A 23,357-nucleotide genomic window follows, 5' to 3' on the forward strand; every position below is an offset into this window, starting at 1 on the left:
TGTCCAGTCGTTCTTTGATTGCCGTTTTCTTGGTGGCGCGGATCAGTTGATGGTGTTGTCTGTGGTCTGGTCGAGCCGCCAGGCTTTCTCGAGGGTGCGGCAGTTCTTCTTGGATTCCTTGAGTTAGTCGGTGAACCAGGGGGTTTTCTTGCTGCCGGGTCTGCTGGGAGGGTTCTTTAGTGGGGCGAGGTCATCGGTGCTGGCGGTCAGCCACTTGGTGAGGTTGCTGGCTGCTTCCTTGGGGTCCGTTGTGTTGGTGGGAGTGTTCTGGCTGAGGGAGGCGGTGAGCTGCTCGGCGGTGATCTTGCTTCGGCGGGGAACCTGTTGCGGGTGGTGGTGGGTCGTGGTTCTTCTGAAGCTGAAGTGGACGCAGCGGTGGTCGGTCCAGTGGAGTCCGGTGGCGTGGCTGAAGGAGATGTGCCTGCTGGATAAGAAGACGGGGTCAAGCGTGTGGCCGGAGTAGTGGGTGGGGGTGTTCACCAGTTGCTTGAGTCCGAGGTTGGCGAGGTTGTCCAGCAGGGCGGTGGTGTTTCTGTCGTTGTTGTTCTCCAGGTGGAAGTTGAGGTCCCCTAGGAGGATGTAGTCGACGGAGGGAAGGGCGTGAGGGCTGATGAAGTCTGCGATGTCTTCGCTGAATTGTGTGCGTGGTCCCGGTGGTCTGTAGATGACCAGTGATGAAACAGACAATATAGCGCTTTCAGAGCCACAAAGGCGACACAAGCAGACATTGCACAGGCCAGTAGGGGTACCAGTCATCTAACTCCCATTCCCCTGCTACATTAACCAACAAGCGCTTTAGTTTGCCCTCAGTGCCTCACATGGGGGGGGGTCAAGATTTGGTGCTTCCTCCCAGGTTGGAGAGCCATCACGTTCAACCGATAGGCTTGCAGATTGGTCACAAAGGCCTATACACTACCCTTCTCTCCTCCTCACACAACATTCCTCACATACCAGCACAAATATTGCAGGAGGATCTGTCCATCCTCCTTCTGGAGGTGCATCTCTTACTCTCCCAAGGTGCAATTAATTGGGTTCCAGACTGAAAGAGGCGAAGGCTGTTATTTGCAGAACTTCCTTCTTCTGAAAAATGACCAGGGCACTCAAACCTTTATTGGATCTTCTTCCTCTAAATACTACTGTGTGGAATAACAAATTCAAGGTTTTCATATTAGCTCAGAACCCATCTGATGCGAACAGAGTAGACTGGGTGGTGCACTTGGGCTGCTCATCTTCTGAGGCTGGATGTTCCAGTATTCCCATAACTCATGACTGCTGAAGGTGAGTTTGCTGCAGTCAGTGATGGACTACTTCTGGCTGACGGTCGCTCTAACTTCATTGGGGTTACCGGAGACAAGCCATATTTCCAGCGAATTCCATTATAGAGGCTTCCATTCATTGGGGGCACTCTTCAAGGCATTTCCTCCATCGCACTGACTCTGGGACATTGGGCCTAGGGTCTTGTTATTTCATGCTTGATCCTGAATTCCGATGAGTGTGGCTCAGAGATGTCTTGGCCTCATGCATCCACTTTTGTCAGATGTCGCATGCATGCCCTTCACTGGAACTTGAAATCCCAGTAGAATCAGCAGCAAGGCTGCTTTTTCAACACCATGCAGGTGTCGGAGGCAGCGGCCCAAGATCTGAAGTGGTGGGTGACCAGTCCTAATTTGTCTTCCGGTAGCACACTCTCTCTTCCCTGCATAGAGCGGACAGTGGTACTGATTACATCGCATCATGGTTGAAGAGGACATCTGGGATGTGTAGTGGTCGGAGTCCTCTGATCTCCAGCGAAAGGGTCCCGCGAGATTTCAACATGCTGCAGCTATCGGCCATCTGTTTAGCACTCAAGGCCTTCGTGCCATTCATCAGAAGAAGCTGGTGCACGTTCTCAAAGACAACACTACCGTCATATGGTACTGCAACATTCAGGGCGGAGAGTGGTCCTGGGCTTGTGCCACTAGTCTTTGTGGCTGTGGAAGCTACTGGAGCAGCCGAACATCTTTCAGGTTGCAAACTAACTGGCAGGGTCCCTGAACGAAAGATTGGACAAATTGATTATCCTTCACCTAGCAGACCACTTGCAGCATCTGCATCCTGAGCTGGTGCAGATCACTTTCGACTATTTAGGAGAGCCATTGCTAAGTCATTAAACACACATTGTCAACAGTTTTGTACATTGGAGTTTTTGCGAGAGCACTCTATTGAGGATGCCTTCTGGCTGGAATGGGACAAGAGATTCCTATGTGCTGTCCTCCCGTTACCTCTCCTGCCCGAGTTCTGAATGAGAGCGATCAAGCAAAGGAATCCAAATTGTCACAGATGGGGCCAGAAGAGTGTGTTACCTGGACCTTTTTAGTATGAGCATCTGTCTTCTCGATCATCCAGCGCGTCTGGAGAACAGCTAGGGGTCCTTCATCCAAACGTTTGCAACTTACACCTCCATTCATGAAGATTAACAACAGCAATTAATTGCAGTTGATTTGCAGTCTGAAGTGGTGGATTTCAATCCTTTTTGCCAGATGCTTTCCCCGAAATGTATATATGCTGAGGGCTGAAAAAAGTTGTGACTTGCTGCAGTGCCCATGGAACTGCCGCATAAAAACATAGCCGTTGTAAGTGTTGTTTTGTTTGTTTGTCTTTAGTAAGAGTTTGACAAATGTATTCCCTTCCAAACCACTTGTGATGCCCCAGTGGAATCTTAACTAGGTCTTCTTATTCCTCAATGAATAGTTGCTCTCTGCATTTTTCGACTCCGAAAACTGTCTATCATTGCAGTTGCATAAACTGATCGTGTGAGTGAATTACAGGCACTTCAAATGCAAATGCCCTACACCTTCTGCTATCTGGACAAATTCCTGCTGAGGACTCAAGCGACCTTTTTGTCTCGCATTGTGATTCTCTTTCATGTCGGGCTGCCGATCACTCTACATGTGTTCTTTGCTCCCCTGTCGACTTGAAAGAGGAGAGTCTCCATTAGCTGGACCCCGAAAGTGCTTTAAATTTTTACATTTATCGTATCAAGGGGCATTGAGTGGACAATCAGTTTTTTGTGGAATTTTCTGTAACAATCAAAGCGAAGCCTGTGAAGAAGTGGACAGTGTTGAGGTGCCTAGTTCTCTACATCAAGATCTGCTACATACTGGCAAGAAGGAACCCCATGAAAGGTCTGAGAGCCCATTCTACGAGGGCCAAGGCCGCTGCCACTGCATTGGTGTAAGCAATGCCTGTGCTGTGCTGGATATTTGCCAGGCTGTGATGTGAGCATTAGTGTGTATGTTCATGAGGCGTGACATTTGACCAGTACAACAGGAAGGACACTCACCCTCTCAGTTCTGAAAGACTTGTGGTTTGAATCCACTCCCTATTCTCTCAAACCCTTGGGCTTTGATATCTATTGTAAGGTAAGGTATCTAGGTAAAAGTATCCATCAGAAGGAATAGTTTCTTACCTTCTGTAATGCTCTTTGAGGTAGCATACCACAGGTCTCGAGTGTTGTGCTGAAGATACATTGTCAGAGGGAATTTAAGTTTTATTGATTCGGGTACGGGCCGTGGCTGTGGGGGTCCTGGTTGCATCCAACACAGTAGACCAGTCACTGCACACCTTCTTTACTTAACATCACTGTGGAACTGAGCAAATCTGACATTGTCCCATTGTTGAGCCTGATGGGGATATGCAGGACGCCACATCCAGTTCTTGCCTCGTGCAGGTGTACAGTAGATTGATATAGGACAGTAGCTACCTAGAGGGTGGATTTTGCACCAATTGGGTCTATGAAAAGATGAACTACTTAACCTAACAGAAGCATTAATGGTGAATATCTTGTAGGTCTTTACAAATAAATGTTTTGCCACAGGTCCATCACAAAAGGGTTTCATGAGCATACTATTGACTATGTACTGTAGTTTTCCACTTTGGAATTTACAGGTGGACAAAGAAAGCAGGAGGATTGTAATGAATTAGGTATTTCAAGGTAAGAGCATATAGGTGGCTTCTATTCATGCCCATAATTAGAATTCATTAGCTGTACTTGGCTAAGTATCCTATTATTCGCTACTAGCCATGAAATTGTAACATGGGACTGGATTTTAGAGCTGAATAATAATACGATAAATCTGCTACAGAGCATCATAGCTTTATTAAGAAAAGGGAAGCAGTGAGCAGACATGGGCTTAATTGACGCCTGGGGTTGATCTCAGCTTACTGAAATTTACATTAATTAATAGACGTTTAAGGGCGGTGGAACGTAGAGTCCAGATGTCAGATCACTTACTGGTGAATTGCAAACTGCAATGGGAACCTAATGGGAAATAGGATTCTAGTGCTTTAACAAAGGTCTGCTACTTGATCAGGTAGTCTCATTAGTTTTGATGGACCACAATTGGGAAACTTTTTAATTCAGTCGTACTGAGCATTGTAGTCTGAATGTAGGGTATGATTCCCTCAAGGCAGTTATAGAGTCATGAGGGATCTTCATAATTCAGTTTCATCAAGACGAGCCTCTAAAAACTTGGGAAATATCTTCACATCTACATTTAATAATGAGATGGACCGTTTAAGATCTGCGTAGTTCAGGGTCTTTCCATGGAAGAATAGAACTACTTAAATAATGTCTTCTTAAAGCTATCTGGGCCTGATGCTATTGAAGATTAAAGGTTTGTAACTGTCCTAAATACTCCACTTTTTAGGTATCTTGCCTAGTGGTGCAGTGCACAGCACTGCTTGCGCCCCGCAAGAGACTTTTTGTAGGGGGTTTGTAAACGGGTCTAGTAATCGCACACACTTGTGCTTGTGCTTTTCCTTTTGGGCCAGGCTATTGGTCTTTGTGTGCGGCTTTTTATAAAAGACAGCACGCAATTGGCCAAAGGTGGGCGATTGCACCCCCATGGCCTATTGGTGTCTATTTCGCGCATTGCTGACATGTGGTATCAATTATCGTGCCCAGACACGGGCGCGATAATTGAAACCACATGTCTCGCTGTGGCGCACGCCCGCACGACTCGCAGGCGTCTTAGTTTTTGGATCCATTTCACATGGAAGCAACTAAATGAAAGAAGGAAAGAGGGCTGGGCTGCTCGCACGCACCACTCGTTTCCTTCTGCTGTTGCTAGTTTTGTTTGTATTGCATCAGAAGCTACCTACCTCAAAGAGCATCCCCGGATTCCCTTCCTGGCACCTGATGGCGACCCCGGCAGCTACTTCGGATTGTCTCTGGTTATGCCCCTGCAGTTGAACCCGCAGGACCGACGTATGTAAGTCTGCTGGTGTGGTTTATGCTGTTAAGTTACTTGCGTTTTTTTGCCAAGTGCTTTGAAGGAGGGCTAGTGCTGAATATTCTTTGCCAATGGGGCGAACCTTTCTGATAGTTGGTGCAAGTTTTCAAAAGTCCCCTGCCCTGTTGCCTCCCTTGCAGAGCTCCCCCCAGCGGGGAGAATGAAAGCAGATGTTATTGATGCCGGCACACAGGTTGTAAGAGAAATGAACGTTGATTTTAGTTTTTTATTCCTTCTTTTCGAGCGGGTTGAGTGAGGGTAGCGAGAAGTCAGCTGTCTGGTTCATTCCGATTAATACTTGGTTGCGGACAGTTCATCTGCGCCCCACATATTTGTGAGCGCTATATAAATGTTATCGCGCTTAAGCGCTATATAAATGTTACAGTGCGCAGGGATGCCAGCTAGTGTATATCCTAGCCATCTATTTAGGCTAATTAGTTTTAATTATTCAACATATTAGAAAAGAGGGACATGTAATCACTCAACAGAGAGTCCATTTTAGTGAAGTTACACTAGCAATACATACAGACAAAAAAGATAATTGCCACAAATTAATTGCACGAATACATGTAACTAATATTACAAAAAATCACAAATCATTTACAAAAAATTAATGAAACGTAAAATCACGGTAACATTGGAAATACAATACACAGTGAGACAATTAGAATATGAAGAAATAGAATCAGTTTTGCATAATAAACAATTCGTTATTTAGCAAAAAACGCTATATACAATAGCAACTACAAAATTTACGCAGGGTGTCCTCTTGACAAGATTCAGGCTATACTCAATATTAGTGCCGACGCGTTTCAAGTACCGGTTTTTTCAATTACCGGACTCTCATCAGGGCAGGATAAGTCTTTACGTGATAAACCAACTGGTCATTGACCAACGGTAAGCTAAGGGCCTTCTAATGTGCGTTCATGCGGTACTCGCCTACAAAGGGCTGACATCGGGCGTGTGTTCTCCACTCTTATAATGCATGCGGATGCAGTCGTGGCATATTTAAAATTTGAAAAAATCACTGGTTTATGCAGGGGAGCCACAGTTTGAAATTGCGCGGTTAGGCGCCGGTAGAAGGATCTTCTACTTCAGTATCCGAAAGGAAAAATTACACCCACGGCCAGCGTGGAGGCTCTCCACGCTGGCCGTGGGTGTAATTTTTCCTTTCGGATACTGAAGTAGAAGATCCTTCTACCGGCGCCTAACCGCGCAATTTCAAACTGTGGCTCCCCTGCATAAACCAGTGATTTTTTCAAATTTTAAATATGCCACGACTGCATCCGCATGCATTATAAGAGTGGAGAACACACGCCCGATGTCAGCCCTTTGTAGGCGAGTACCGCATGAACGCACATTAGAAGGCCCTTAGCTTACCGTTGGTCAATGACCAGTTGGTTTATCACGTAAAGACTTATCCTGCCCTGATGAGAGTCCGGTAATTGAAAAAACCGGTACTTGAAACGCGTCGGCACTAATATTGAGTATAGCCTGAATCTTGTCAAGAGGACACCCTGCGTAAATTTTGTAGTTGCTATTGTATATAGCGTTTTTTGCTAAATAACGAATTGTTTATTATGCAAAACTGATTCTATTTCTTCATATTCTAATTGTCTCACTGTGTATTGTATTTCCAATGTTACCGTGATTTTACGTTTCATTAATTTTTTGTAAATGATTTGTGATTTTTTGTAATATTAGTTACATGTATTCGTGCAATTAATTTGTGGCAATTATCTTTTTTGTCTGTATGTATTGCTAGTGTAACTTCACTAAAATGGACTCTCTGTTGAGTGATTACATGTCCCTCTTTTCTAATATGTTGAATAATTAAAACTAATTAGCCTAAATAGATGGCTAGGATACACGTATTGATTTCCGTTTATTCTGTTTAAATAATTTTTCAAAATATTGGAGGTTGTGGTACATTTTCTTTGTTTGCTCAATCGGCCCTACCCTCCCTCCTGAACCTCGATGGGCCAAACCCCTTCCTTGCACAAAAAGCTAGTGTATATGGCACGGGTCCTCTATGTACAGATTGTTGAGGAGAAGGGGCGGACTGGGGTATGCGAAACCCTGCACAGGACAGAGGCAGGGCAATGGCAGCCAACAGACTCCCACCGGGCGAGATATGCATGACAACAAAAGGCCGAGGGCTCCCTTCACTCCCGGGCAAGGCTGCATTGTCCTCTGTCCAGGGAAGGCCCAGCCTTTCCAAAACCAAACTCCAAGCAATGCCTTTTCACAGGGATTTCTACGTGAGCTAGAGAAGCATCTGAGAGGCTCCGAGCATGTGCTTCCCTCCCCACCGGTGAGCTCTGCTCAGTCTGTTAACAACATAACAAAGGAATATGCCTAAACTGATAAAGTTGTCAAAGCTTTGAATGGCTCCGACGGAAGAAAAACTAATTTCAACCGGAGTTTTGCTACTTAATAGCTATTTATTCATTTAATGAACAAAATGAAATACATGAATTCCCAACAGGTTTTACATACATTAAATAAAGTTGAATTGGACACAACACAATAAAATTACACACACTTTTACACTAGTCAAACATATCACAGTCATTCAGCTCACATACATACTCATACAAGACTCAACACAACCTGGGGTGGCGGATGTGCCAATGTGAGGAAGTAAAACCAAACAGGATTGCTCTGTAAATCAAACGAATGTTACAAAAATATTTTCTCTAAGGAAATAGTACACTCCAATAATTTAGTAACAATGACAATTGTCAGCAAACATTTCATCAACAATGTGTACTTTACAATAAACCTCGAGTGTAGTATCACTCAACACTTGGGTTTATAAGAGCAGATCCTTAGACAGAGGTCTACGCGTTTCGAATCCCTACAGATCACAAATGGGATTCTCCTCAGGGCCAGAAAATTTCAGAAAAACAGAAGACAGAGTCTACGTGTCCGCTTATTCCCAAAAATTTAAGAAAACTAGTGGGTGAAAACCACCATGATTCCAAACAGCTTACCCTCCTTGTATGTAGGACGAAAATAATGTGGTCTGACAGACTCCTGCAAAGATAGAACAGGAAAGATGGAGAAGAATAATTGAGTATTCCTGTATTAATTAATTGATAGTAAGTATTCTAAAATGAAGGGGAATTGAAATTGCCTATCAATGAAAACAGTAGGTCCACGGCGTAGCCATATATTTTATAAAAAGAGAGGGAGACCTGCAAGAGAAATGATGTGTTGAAACCCTAGCTCTACCAAAAAATTTTTTTGTTTGGTGCTCGTTTGGACAAAGGTAAGAATCAAGCCTTACCGGAAACTTCTGTAGAACGATCTTTTAATGAAGATGGTGGTGCCGAAAAATCAACAGGCAGCTTCTTACACACGCTGAAATCATGAAAAAATATGCTTTGATTGAAACTGAACAGCTCAGGAGAGGGCAACCTCTTATGTAGAACAGTAAAACAATCGTATGTATTACCGTGGGACTTGTACGTGGTCTCTTTAATAAGCGCAGTGGATCAGTCCGAAAATGCCAGGTGTTTGGTCGAATCTCCAATATCAAGGTAACCGGGTATACATCGTTTTTCAAAAAGAGTTCCTGTAATACCAATTGAACATCACTTAGCCATAGTGGCAAAAAAAATGCGGGTAAAGAGGACTCGAATTAGTTAAGATCGAACGGTATACCTAATCAGCGTGGTCCGGTGCACTGATCCGGCTGACATGCGCAGAAATGAGAGTTTTTGGAGTCTTAATGCAATATGACGGAACACGAACTCCTGAGTGAACTGCTAAAGTCAGGGGGGCATAAAAAACACACATTACAGACAGGGAATATCCAATGGTAAGAGAAGAGATATCCGTTCTGTAAACAGCGGAAAAGCGGGTATCTTACCAGGAAAAGCGTCTCGAGCAGCGTTATCGGACAGCGTTGGCAGAGCACTGGTCTCCCACGCAGGCGCCGTGGATGAATGCTGCTAGCCTATGGAATCCCCGGGTTATGTACAACCCGGTTCAGTAAAGCCCGCCCATAGGCGGGAGTGGTGTAGAGATTCTTAAAGACACAATGTGTCGTATTGTTAACAGGCATGAGACAAGAATCTTGGGCCCAAGAAACAAAGGGCAAGTCCTTCTGGGTAACGGCTACTGAAAAGGTATATTTCAAAGTTTATAATTTACAGATAGTTCATTTAGACCTATAACGGCTAAGTGATATTCAATTGGTATTACAGGAACTCTTTTTGAAAAACGATGTATACCCGGTTACCTTGATATTGGAGATTCGACCAAACACCCAGCATTTTCGGACTGATCCATCGCGCTTATTAAAGAGACCACGTACAAGTCCCACGGTAAGACATACAATTGTTTTACTGTTCTACATAAGAGGTTGCCCTCTGCTGAGCTGTTCATTTTCAATCAAAGCATATTTTTTCATGATTTCAGCGTGTGTAAAAAGCTGCCTGTTCATTTTTCGGCACCACCCTCTTCATTAAAAGATTGTTCTACAGAAGTTTCCGGTAAGGCTCGATTCTTACCTTTGTCCAAATGAGCACCAATCAAAAGAATTTTTTGGTAGAGCTAGGGTTTCAACACATCATTTCTCTTGCAGGTCTCCCTCGCTTTTTATAAAATATATGGCTCCGCCGTGGACCTACTGTTTTCATTGATAGGTAGTTTCAATTCCCCTTCATTTTAGAATACTTACCATCAATTCATTAATACAGGAATACTAAATTATTCTTCTCCATCTTTCCTGTTCTATCTTTGCAGGAGTCTGTCTCACTACATTATTTTCGTCCTACATACAAGGAGGGTAAGCTGTTTGGAATCATGGTGGTTTTCACCCACTAGTTTTCTTAAATTTTTGGGAATAAGCTGACTCTGTCTTCTGTTTTTCAGAAATTTTCTGGCCCTGAGGAGAATCACATTTGTGATCTGTAGGGATTCGAAACTCGTAGGCCTCTGTCTAAGGATCTGCTCTTAACCCAAGTGTTGAGTGATACTACACTCGAGTTTTATTGTAAAGTACACATTGTTGATGAAATGTTTGCTGACAATTGTCATTGTTACTAGATTATTGGAGTGTACTATTTCCTTTGAGAAAATATTTTTGTAACATTCGTTTGATTTACAGAGCAGTCCTGTTTTGTTTTACTTCCTCACACTGGCACATCCGCCACCCCAGGTTGTGTCGAGTCTTGTATGAGTGTATGTATGTGAGCTGAATGACTGTGATATGTTGACTAGTGTAAATGTGTGTGTAATTTTATTGTGTTGTGTCCAATTCAACTTTATTTAATGTATGTAAAACCTGTTTGAAATTCATGTATTGCATTTTTTTCATTAAATGAATAAATAGCTATTAAGTAGCAAAACTCCGGTTGAAATTAGTTTTTCTTCCGTCTGAGCCATTCACTGCTTTGACAACTTTATCAGTTTAGGCATATTCCTTTGATATGTTGTTCTAAGTGCTCAGTCTTACTGATTAGAGCAGCTCTTTTTTGGTATTCGTCACAGTCTGTTAAAGCATCCACGGCTTAAAGTGTCTTTTCTGGGTGAGGACAGGGTTTCTAGCACACCAAACCTCCAATCTTGGGCAGGCTGTAGTACAAATTGCCTAACTGAAGGAGGCAGTATGCATAACCCCAACCAGTGAAAAGCAAAGTGATGTTGAGTCGGTTCAGAAATTCATGTCACCAACTCCATCAGAACTCAACTTTAAGAGTGCCAAAACCTCCTCTCATACTGAGTGTGTAGTTGTTTTCTGTCTAGTTCTGTAGCGTGAGAGGCCCATCACCTGACAGAATCGTCAAGCCATTCATTAGCTGGAGACTGTCCGCAGTCTTTGGGTATTAGACTGTAGTTATTGGTGAGCGCGCGCGTATGCCTACTTAACAGGAACCCACTCTGTGAAGTAACACTGACTTTAGAGGGTGAAAGCTGCATCGTGTTGACTATCTGGAAGGTGATGTCAGTACAAAGGGGGTAGGGCTTTTTTATCTGACAGGCCAGTATTTTTAGCCTAGTACTACACCGGGTACTTGTGGTGGGAAGTGGCTTGCAATATGGGGCACCCACATCTCAACTGACAGCAGCATGCTAAACAAGCACTGGCGTTGCCAATAGGTTTCGCATTTGGAAAGTTGGAGCTATTGGTTTTGTAAATGACATTGTATATTTATATATTGTTAGTGACAATGCCAATAACGATATATAAATATAAAATGTCATTTACAAAACCAATAGCTCCAACTTTCCAAATGCGAAACCTATTGGCAACGCCAGTGCTTGTTTTTCATTCTTCGGTTCTGCTCACTGGCGTTCTCGTGTACAGCGTCACTTCCCTTTGCCTCCTGGCAGCATGACTAGTAACAACAAGTGCGCGCAAGGCATAAATTAGTCAGCGACAACGAGCAAGGCAGGCCTGCCTCAAAGGCAGAAACACATGAATAGTGCTGCCTATTAATCACGTGCTTTGATGTCTTGATGTTAAGTTTTAAGACTCTATGAAGCAGGATCCCCTGCTCCGCCGTCTGACAGCACATTTAACAAAAAAGCACTTCACATTTAACAAAAAAGCACTTCAAAGTTTGTAATTTACCTTCGCCTTATTTCATTAAAGCGCCCTGCCCAGTTTTGAATGACAGCTAACATCAAAGGGCCCTCTCCCTATAGATTTGTTACAGACACAATTACAGACAAAAATACATGCCGGGGGTGTCTTTTTCTCCCGTCCTCGACTCTCAGAAGTAAAGACCTGATGTGCTTTTGAAAGCCTAATTAGAAGTCATTCAACTAATTGCAAGAGCTTTTCTGAAGACTGTTTAGGAGGAAATTTGACATGGATTCCTGCCCTTTATTGCCTTTGCAAACAGACAAATAAAGCTCTCTTTTCTTCGGGAGTTGCAGTTGTGGAAAAAAGAGATTGATGTGGCTTAACGGCCAGACCTTCCGATTTTGGAACTGGGGAAGCAGGTTTGTGTCTGGCGTTGGCTCTGCACCCTGTGATTCTGGGCAAATAAGTTAATTTCCCAGTGCCTATCAAAAATGAATTTGTTCTGGTGTAACGTAATTGGTGCTCAGGTAAAGCGCTTCAATATCTTCCGGTCGAGTTCGCGCTACATAACATTTTACGGTTTTGGAAAGAAAACTTAGGATCTGCCATAGGGCGTCAAGTTGAACTGTGTCAGGTGTAAGTAGTTCTGGCAGTCCTGTTTTCGACTTGTACTATGATGATTGTACAATGGAGCCATTACAAATTGAACCCAGCACCTGGAGACTCTTACGGGTGAGCGCTTTACAAGCATTTGATTGTTTGAGGACTACAACTACCAGTATGCAAAGGGAAAACATCATGAGATTTGTTGTTAGTAGGAAAATAGGAATGAGTTCTTTGTTTTGAATCCAAATAACGTGTCTAATACAGCCTGAAGTGGGTGCCTGCCCTTAGTACATGATTATTCCAATCTCCTGCGAGTCCCACATGACACGCCTATAAAGACCCCTCATGGTGGCGGCGCACCGGGGACGGGGCACCTCTAGGGTACTAAATGTCCCTCTCAACACAATAGCGGTCACCCAAGTTGCTACGAACTGAGCACACTAGTGCGTCTAAAAGAACCCCTGTCTTCCTGTTATTCTGCATTTGCCGCCAGCACTTCATAGGCGATGCACACACGCTGCTGCCGAGCAGCAACACTGAGCTTGAAACATCCGACTCGGCACAGCTACAGCTCTCACCAAAACGAACTGGTCTCGCGAGAGTTTGCACACCGCAGTCACTCCAGCTGAACACATACAGGAAGTGGAAGGTAGGAGGCGTTTATGAACACAAAAGAAGGACGACAAAAGCACCACGGATAAAGGCTACCGATGAACTAAAATGAAACCAAGAATAAAACAACAAAAACAAACAATGTCAAAGGAAGTACGTCTGAGTACAATGTTCTAAAGCATGTAAAGACAAGTAGGCAAGCAAAGGGGGCGGGTAAGTCTTACGGATGGGTGCGGGAGAGCCTGGTGGGGGGGCGGGATGCGGATTAGCGAGATGCTCGTTTCTAAAGCATGTAAAGACAAGTAGGCAAGCAAAGGGGGCGGGTAAGTTTTACGGATGGGGGCGGGAGAGCCTGGTGGGGGGGCGGGAGGCGGATTAGCGAGATGCTCGTTTCTAAAGCATGTAAAGACAAGTAGGCAAGCAAAGGGGGCGGGTAAGTTTTACGGATGGGGGCGGGAGAGCCTGGTGGGGGCAGGCGGATTAGGGAGATGCTCGTGCGTGTGTGGTCACGTGACCCGCTTTTGTGGTCACGTGACCTCACATGCACTGCAAAGAAACCGCAGTGGAAACCGCAGTGGTTTGACTATTCGATCGAGCCCATGAATTTTCGCCATTCCATTCGCAAGCGAATGGTAATAGGCGAAACCTAAAAAACTGTTATTACACTTCTGATCAGCATGCGTAGGGCGACCAGACTGCATTTGTCACAGGACACCCCAATTCCATCCTGGGCTTTTTTGCTACTAATCAAATCATGTTCATCAAAACAATTATTTTAATTGAAATTAGCCAAGACTACAACTTCCAGAGAGCTATGTATTATTAAATCAAAGTCCAGGGTTGGAGAGGTCCCGATGGAATAGTCTTTTGGTCAGTTCACGTCTTGACGGATTCTTGGGTACATTCTTGTTAATTGTCACAAGCACGCATACGTACTTTAGTCGTCAACACGGGGTGGCCAACCTTTTAGCTCTGGGGCATGATAGACACCCCTCTTCTAATGCACGTGCTAAAGGTTGACAGTTTGTAAAAGCCTTTATAGTTGCAGAGGAGTCGATTGGAGGCAACTCGCTGGCTCCAGGTGTGCTCTGGACTTTGAACAAACGGGAGGGAGGGCGCGTGCGCACGCTCATCTGTCTGGGTAAATGATTAAATACGGGACTAACCTCCTGCGTAAACAAACTACCCCAAAGACCAGCGCGAGCGTTCATTGCCGTGTGGCTCCAGACGATGAGCAATTTACAGGGAACGCGCCTCGCTGTTTACAGTGCAATTTCACCCCCTGCAGGGCGCTTGTGAAAGTTTACTTCACACCAATATAACGGCGGGGCGCGCAGCTGCGCCTATGGTGTGCCTGAGGGCATCCACAGAGGTGTGACGGTTGAACACGCAGTCGTGGTGCGCACATTCACTGTGTGTTCACCGGCAGTGACTAGCTAGAGCTTCTGGCGCCCGGGGCTATCCCTCAGATTGCCGCCCATGGCTGATAGCGGGAGGGGGCTGCGGAAAAAAGGACGTATTTACTCCCGAGCCCCCAATGAAGTCAACCGTGTAGCTTGGCTCTATCGCTCCAAAAACCTCCAGCTTGTTATTGATATATAGAAGTTCATTTCACACAAGGCCTAGTGACTTAGAGAAATTGCACACTGCTCTTGTGTTCTGACATTCTTGGCATGCTTTACGTCCTAACGTTAGACATACTCCATAATTCCATCCCGTTACCATATATTTTGAACCTCATTAATCTAATTCCTCATCACCACATTCAGTTCCTTCCAGCCTGGGTTGTGACCCCTAGCTATGTGTGTGCCCATCCAAGAATGAATTACTATCCAAATAAAACCCTTTAATAACATTAGGATAATTAAAGACTGGAGGGAAAAATAATGTTGTAACGTATAAAATGCAGTTTAAATGCAGCTCCTTGATGGGAGTTTGTATGTAATTGTGCTATTAGGATTGTAACTTATGAACTGCAAGTAACCAAAGGAGCTCTGTGACAAAATGCAGCAACTCGCTGAGATAGCCACATAAAAATGCAGTTTAGTGAACTGCATGGTACACATTCTTTGCTGCAGGCACATGAACCCTCTGCATTACTTCATGATCAGTGAGATCTGCCACTAGACAAAATGCTTATCTCCCTCCAGCAGGAACATTATTCACTTGTGTTATCTTGACATTTTAACTGTCTCCTGAAAACATCTGGACACACAGTGAAAATTAACACCAGCACTACTAGTCATGCTGGTGAATCACATAGCTGCCAAGGTTTCAGATTGGTATATGTGACATAGTCATAATTTCAGTGAAATTATGAGTGACATTTCATCGGCTATGAGTGACATTTTCTTGCAAGCAAAAGTAAGTAATGAAGATGACGAGGGAAACATAAATATCACAAATTACAACCGTTTGACCAATGAGAAACTCTTAAAAACTCACCGAACTAAAGTGTGCTAATGGTAGGCAGCTGAAAATTGAGCAGAGCGCTGCAGAGTCAAACTGCGTGACCGCACAATTGTAGTTGTTTCTGTGTTTGCTGTGGTTTTCATCACTGTTCGCTCATAAGTTTTTTTTTTTTTTGTACCACCAGCCCTCCATGGTAATGAATTTCGACCTTGGAAAGAAGAATGGTGGTGGAGGTCCTAATATGAACCAAATCTGGGTCTTGCAGGCTAGACACAGATTAGTAGCGTGTTTCTAAATACACTGAAGCTTGCAAAGGAAATAGCCACTTTCTCTATAAAAATACTCATCAAGAAACTACATACAAAAAACGTAATATTGATACAGTCTGTGACGCACTACAAAACATCATTATACATAGTTTTGAAATAAAGTAATTGAAGGAAATATATGTTATATAAAGGTTTTTGGGTTTGATTTGTACAAATAAGTCACTGAATGTCAATGTTATTAGTGGTTTGATAAATATAGAGGTTGGGATTACAGAAAAGTTATTGCTTGCTATATTATTTTACTTCTGACAGAGTCGTGCATGTGCTAATAGCACACAAGTGCTTCAAAGCACTGTAAAGCCGACATTACCTAAAAATAAACACGTGCAAATAAAATATTTCATGGCTACAATAATATCCAACCCTCAGCCCCATGGCCCATAATTCCACCATCCCTCAAAGCAAGTGCAAGCTCTCACTTCATTCCATTCTCGGTACCTGCTAAAAATCTCTGAGAACTTTGAAACTTCCTGTACTTTCTATCTGCATCAGGATACAAGGCATGCTGGGAAATAGAATATAATAAGTATGCCTTAGGCACGCCCGCTGCGCTCGTCCGCTGCGCGTCCTGAAGTTGCACATTGAAGTAAGGGTCTGAGAGGGCGGGAAGGGGCGTGGCCTAAAGGTGGGCGTGGCCAGCGGCCTGTGCGTCTTCGATAGAAGTGGAGTAAAAGGTGGGTCCCGTGACAGCGATAGCTCCGCTGCACGGCGCCCAAAAGTGCTGATTGCAAAGATTGACTGACCTCAAGCCCTCTCTCACGTCAACCTGATTGCGCCGCAGTAGTCGTAAATTAACCTAGTGGCAGAGACTAAAAAGCACCTTGACACACCATATAAGTTAACACTTTCAAATTTAAGTTTAACCAGTACATAAAAATAGTGATAGAACACCTATGCAACTTAAAATGCTTATAAATGACCTTAATTACAGGGGTGCCTTGTGTCCGTGAAGTCCCAACGGGTGCCGCCAAACCATGTCACCTGCAGAGTTTGGTGCTAGTAAGGCATGGAAGTCTGCAGGTACATCACCAGTCCCTGCCCCTCGGCAACGGGACCTCCAAGCATGACTCGACTAATGATCCTGAGGATCTGGTGTTCTCTTCAGCTGCAGGTGCATCGTGAGAGCTGCGCAGTCATGATTGCCGCCAGCTACTAACTTAATATCGGAGCTATGCAGAGTGCGCACGCTCGTGCTGGCTATCAGTGGCTTTTGATTGAAGACACGGACTCAACAGGCACAACATGACCCCTACCGCCGTGCCCCATACATACACACGTCACGACAGGGCAGCAGCATGTATGTTGAGGATAGCCAAACTACAGCGGGCGGCAGTAATTTCAGGGAGCCCCTAATCCGCTTTAACTTTGCTTCATTTTCACTTCGTCACAGTTGAAGTAAACCGATCATCCTGCGCAAGGTGGTGGTGCACGTCACTGGTACGCAATCAGCGGAGAGGGGGGCTGGCCAAAAATGATTCCCAGAGCCATCATTGGTAGCGCTTTCGCGCGCTGCAAGATTGAAGGCTCTGGGAGTCGGACTCACATACGCGGCGGTGCGCGGCTCTGATGGTCTATGACGGCAGCCTTTATCATTTATTTGCGGACACTGTGTCGGTGTCCGCAAATAAATTATAAAGGCCACAGTCATGGGCCATCAGTTCTGCGTGACCGCCGCCCCGAAAATAATGCCGCCAGGGGCGGACCGCCCCCCCTAGCTACGCCGTTGTTCACCGGTTGATATCAGTGGCATGCCCGCGTTCAAGGGCCATGCTGGCAGCTGCCCCATCAGCGGCAGCTTCGCTACCTGTGTTCTCTTCAGCTGAGGGCGTCCGGTTTCTTGTAAATCGGCGTGCCTGTCCGTGTTGTGACTTGAAAGTAAGATGGGGCATTTTGCTGCATGTGCCAGCTGCGTATAGCTTTGCCACGCCGGCCCTCAGGGTGCCTTTTAACTGTGGCAAAGTCTTCCAACCTCCGTCAGCCACAAAAGTACAAGTTTTAAACCTTATTCCACCCACGGAATAAGTGCTGGAAGGCAACTTAATATTGGCATATAGCGCTCTACACAACTAAAGCTTAACCAGCACTGACTTAGTTGTGGCTTTTTATGGCTGTCCTGTAAACATACAGATACACAAGGGTACAGCCACAAACTTTCAAGCATCCACGGACACCAACCAGCAGTCACAGTTTGTGTGCAGATGTGCCATTCCCTATGAATGGGAGCCTAGGTTGGTGTGCACATAGGTACCACTGGTGCCCTGCACATCAGGGGTGCACGGTGAAGTAAAACACGAACTGCAGGTTGATGTGTAGTGGGTGGGCACATGGTGGTGCAAGTTAGGTTTAAAGTGGTCCCATGTCAGGTGTGAGTAGCTATTCCACTCAAGGATTTTTCTGAGACTAAACGTATCAAAGAGAGAGGAAACAAGAATTTGCAAAGCAATAGGTCTCACATTACTGAAAGTTTGAGCTATTAGCGTTGCATTATTATTTGCAACAGCAATAGCTCAAACTTTCAGTAATGCGAGACCTATTGCATTGCAAATGCTTGTTTTTTTAATAAGGCTGATCCAACTGGACAGCCTGTTACACTGAGAGACAGGGCACTTAAGCCTTGTTAATATAATGTTATAATCAATTCCTTCATTTGAGTTCTGAGTTGCGTACATTGGGTTATAAACAAAGAGAACAAATGGAACTGGTGCATTTTTTTGTTTTGGGAGTTATACCATTTCCCTTCATTTTCACTAATCATTGCCACATAAGACACCCATCAGACATGATCTTAATTTTGCACCAATAGTTTCCCAGCTTTGTTATACTTCAACTCTGTTTCTATCCTTAAAGTGAAAAGTGAATGACTTGCGAGAAACCTTTTTACTCCCTCTTTCTAGTTAGTTTTTCCATCATATCTGTAAGCAGTTTCGATTTCCAATACAGCTTCTCTTAAACCATATTACTTTAATTTCATTTCTGATACATGGGTGATGTTTTGTTCTTAGCTATTGGGGTGTATAGCTTGTTCATTTAAACTTATAACAATGTCGCTGATGATTCAGTAAATCAAATGTGACTAGTTTCTACTGGGGAGCCACAGAAGACTGTGATCCTTTAACTATGATCCACTTCTAGTCGATGGGTTGGCTTATGGAGTTGATGGACTCAAGCCTGGAGTTAACTGGTAACCATTACACGTTGATCATACTTGTTCAATATTAGATGTAGCATCTATAATTTTCTGCATTTGAAAAAATATGTATTTTTGTTACCTCGAAGAAAGGCCTATCACAGTTATACTGCCTACTGAAAGAAAGCTCGTTCTTGATTCTGTTGTATGCATATTATCTGCTAAATGAAGTAAGAGTTAGATTGCATCCCTTTCTGTAAGACTTTAATTTACTATCTACAAGGGTGTATTCGTCTTTAAGAAAGATCACAGGCACAAATATGGTGACAATCACATAGAGATGCTGCAACATGCACCTCCAGACAACAAATGGCATCAGATTTCATGCGAAACATACAGGTATGTATTACTAGAACTTGTGTAAGACCAGAAACCTTGACCAGAGTGCCCACATGCCTGTTGGTTTTAGACTGTTATCTGGAAACATCTGTATCTAGTAAAAAAAAAAAAAAAATTATTTTACCTGAATACATTTTTAAATTCTGTAGGCATTGCACTTGTCCCAATGACAATAAACAAACGAAACAAATATTGTTATGAAATGTGTAAAAGAGCCACTAGCATGGTTGCAGAGGTGAAAGCCCATACAATTGGGCTTATTGTTCTTTCCCACTAAAAAAAGACATAGTATGAGCCAGGTTAACAAAGCACCCATGGATTGAGTATTGTACTTTTTATTCATAGTTGCCCAGTAATGAGATTGAGGAGTTGTTGGTGTTTTATATAGCAGGTATCCCCTCTCTCGATCTTGGAGATAGATGCCTACCTTACACCAGAGTACATTCTATGTTACACCAGTTCAGGAGTCGAATGTGATCTCTAACTAGGAAATCGGCCTCCTTATCTGGCGGGCTTGTTTTATTGTTCATTGATACAGATGAGGTTGTTTACTTTATCTTTATTCCCATTCCCCAATCTTGTGTACTATTTCTGAGATAAAGCACAAACAATTGCCTGGTTTTGACACATGTTGGTATTGGTTTCTTTGACTTTACAGTTTTACCTAAATCATCATACTCCTATTCATTATGCCACTTTTACTTATATTTCTAAGTTTTAGGAGTCAATCATTTCTTTCTTGTAGCCATTAAAGGTGAAAAAAAGAATCTCTCTAATGCTTATTTTTGCTTTTTCTGCAGAAAAACTACAGCTCAACATTAAGAGGAATGCCTCCTTCATTCAAAAATGGGATGATCAGTGAACAAGAATTTCTTCCAAGGCGGAATTCATTGATACTAAAGCTCAAACCAGAATTCCTTCTGCAAAATGGCACACAGGTCAGCGAAATGGACCAGTATTTCAGAGAGTGGTTTACAAAGCCAGTGAATCTCCATGGTGTTCTACTACCACAGCTTTTTGGAATAAACATAAAACTATGGAAATTATGCTACCTCCGATGGGTTCCAGAGGCTCAAATTAATAATGGTGGCTTCATTACTGCTTTTCAGAAAATATCTTTACTGGCTGATGAGATTGAAAAGCTGTACAAAAATATTAGACAATACAGAAGCAGCCCACTACCTGCAACAGCTCTTGAAATGGAACAAAGCAGGATGTACTTTAGAGCTGATGGATTAAATGGCACTTGTGGAAACACGGACATTCTTTCCTCCTCATTTCCATTTTCCCCTGTGGGAAACCTATGCCGGCGAAGTATTTTGGGGACGCCCTTAAGCAAATTTTTGAGTGGTGCCAAAATATGGCTTTCTACTGAAACACTTGCAAATGAGGATTAAGCTGACCGCAATGGGACACCTATGTTGGAGACAAATGTAGAAAACTGTAGGCCAAGATGTTCTCTTGAAATTAACAATGCTAACTGCTGCATTCAAAGCTATATTTTATAAAATAATAACGTAGTTTTGCACATGTATGTAAAAGCTAACTGAATTGATCTTATATTATTTAAAAAGGAGATTTTTTTTGTTTGCTATAGACATTTAAATGTCTGCTATTTTTTGACAGTTTTTTGTAGTTTTGCTACATTCTACAAAATAGAACTTTCTGTTTGGGCAAGTACAGTAGCTACTAACACCCTCTAAAAAGATGCATTATTTACTTGTTTGCAGTGTGTTTTTAATACAGGTATTTTTATTTGCCTATTGGACTGAACACAGTAGTAACCACAGGCAGTTGACATTTATTGAAGTACGCGGTAAGTATTTCAAAGGGTAGTTTTGAGTCTCAAAGCAGAAGGTTTTATTCTGTGTAGCATTATAAGCTTTAGTTTTCAAAGTGCTAAAGGGTTTTACATATATTTCTCCTATTTTTGTAAAGATGTTGTCTGTAGATTTTCTAATAACTGATATAATAGTTTGTAGGACCATGCAAATGTTCCGTTTCTCAGTAGATGCAAGCATTTTCTGTTATCAATGTGCATAGTCTGCTTTCCCACTTTACATATCACTGTATATACATTTTTAAAATGATTATGCAAATATTTGGAAAAGCACAGCCACATGCTAAGTGCATCCATATCACAGCACAAGTTTTATTTGAATTGTGTAGCTTACTTGCCAAGTGAAGAAGTATGATATGCTCTGACACACAGTACGACACAGTGATTCTTTGTGTTACATTTTTTTGGTAAGAACATTTTGCACTATGTTGGCAAACTGAGAATCATTATTTTTTACTTTGAAATTTATCTTTTTATCTGTTCCATTTTCTTCAGGTGTGGCTACTTAAAGTGTCTGTTCAGAGCAAGTTCACACCTATAGAGAGGGATCTTTATATTGTGTATTATGAGCTCCCTGGTGGGTCATAGGAAAGAAACAAATATGATGTGCACTGTTACCTTCAAATCCTTCGTTGTAGATAATTGAATATAGCATTAGAAGTGCCTCTAACAGAAATGAAGTAATGTTACCATTTGTATATAATGCAATGATATAAGGTTTTTAGAATGAGATGTGAAATCCTGCTTTGTATTGTACAGTTGTCTTTCATAGTTTAACGCTTTAAGCAAACAACAAAACACCAAATTCATGGCCATGTTGCTTTCTGTAAAGCAATAGGATGGCATGTCTTGCCATTTTTACCACTTCGATATCAAAAAGGAGGCTGCTGTTATCAACCTCAGGTACGCGGAACAATTATGATTGTTAGGCAGTTATTGAAAGATATTTGTTTTGTTTTGAAATGTTAAAACAATTTCAGCACTATTCTACTGAGTATGAACTGTAACCGAAATCTATAAGCAAAATAATGTTTATGCACACCTGATTATAAAATGAGCCACTCTTATGGGATTCTCTTACATCATTTGTACCTAAAGCCCTGGGCAGCAAAATTGGTTTTCACATCCAACTAGAAATAGTCATTCAAAGTATAAGGTTAAACTAATGGCCACTATCTCACTACTGCTATTAGTAGTATAGATGTAGATGGTGGAACTATGATTATTTCTCTCATGCAAAGGGCGGCAAGATCACTATGACCTTTTTTAGGGGGCGGCTAAGGTCAAAGTGTAAAAAGCACTGTTGCCTGTCAGTTGTTAACCCCTTTTCCTTCTCAAAGCTTCCCATCTCCAACATTCACATTATCATTATTAATCTTATATTGTTGCTGCTGGCAGCACCATTATTTACTCCACACTACAGCCAAATATACTTTGAGAAGTATAATTTGGTGAGAAAATGCAGATAATTGATTAATTGAGCTCTATTCCTATTCTAGAGTATAAGCATTTGTAAATTAAGAATATTTTTTCATAACTTTTTTCGAATTTTGACATAGCACTAGAATATCATTTTGATAGTCAAGCAAACGTTTCAAAAGAGTGTTTACTTTAATAAGCATATTCTTCAACCCTTATAATTAAGCTCTTTTTCTTGGATATGTTTTATCTTCAGTCTATCCAGGAACAAAGTATAGCTTGCAAGATGGTTATGTTGCTTTATGAATATATTCATATGAGCAACACAGTTTGTCAATGAAAGGAATATAGATTTAGCAATGCCAAATCATGAGCTGTAGTATAGTTCATGTATGCCCTAATCAAGTCAGTCTTTCACTTAATCTTTAAATCATGATAGTACAACTTGTATATGAACCACCAGTTTAAAAAATAGTGTGCATTGACATTGTGACTCTGGGGAATGTGCTGCCTATCCACAAGCAGCATGTGCCTTGCATCACATGAAAATATATATCACTATATATATATATATATATATATATATATATATATATATATATGATCTATTCACACGCCAATTCCTGTCTGTCACTGGTTAAGCAGAACCACCAGGTACGTACCTCGAGCACTGCCAAAGAACACGATTTAAAACGTGATGTTGGTGGAGAAAGCAGTGAATTTAATCTACAGTAGTCCACAAAAATCAAACCGGCATAATGCCTGCCATGACGCGTTTCACTTGACACAGCGATATATC

General features: G+C 42.6%; 1 protein-coding gene across 2 annotated transcripts in view; it reads left to right on the forward strand.

Moving 5' to 3' along the window:
- MTMR10 (myotubularin related protein 10) overlaps positions 1 to 23,107 on the forward strand; it is a 441,272-nt gene extending 418,165 nt beyond the window's left edge. For both annotated transcript variants that reach the window (XM_086958381.1, XM_086958382.1), the window contains one exon: positions 20,100 to 23,107. In XM_086958381.1, coding sequence (XP_086814507.1) covers positions 20,100 to 20,696 — 597 coding nt within the window. In that variant the 3' untranslated portion in view covers positions 20,697 to 23,107. The remainder of the gene's footprint in view (positions 1 to 20,099) is intronic.
- The last annotated feature ends 250 nt before the right edge of the window (positions 23,108 to 23,357 follow it).

Source organism: Lissotriton vulgaris, chromosome 2_1, assembly GCF_964263255.1.
Source record: "Lissotriton vulgaris chromosome 2_1, aLisVul1.2, whole genome shotgun sequence".
Taxonomy (NCBI): Eukaryota; Metazoa; Chordata; class Amphibia; order Caudata; family Salamandridae; genus Lissotriton; species Lissotriton vulgaris.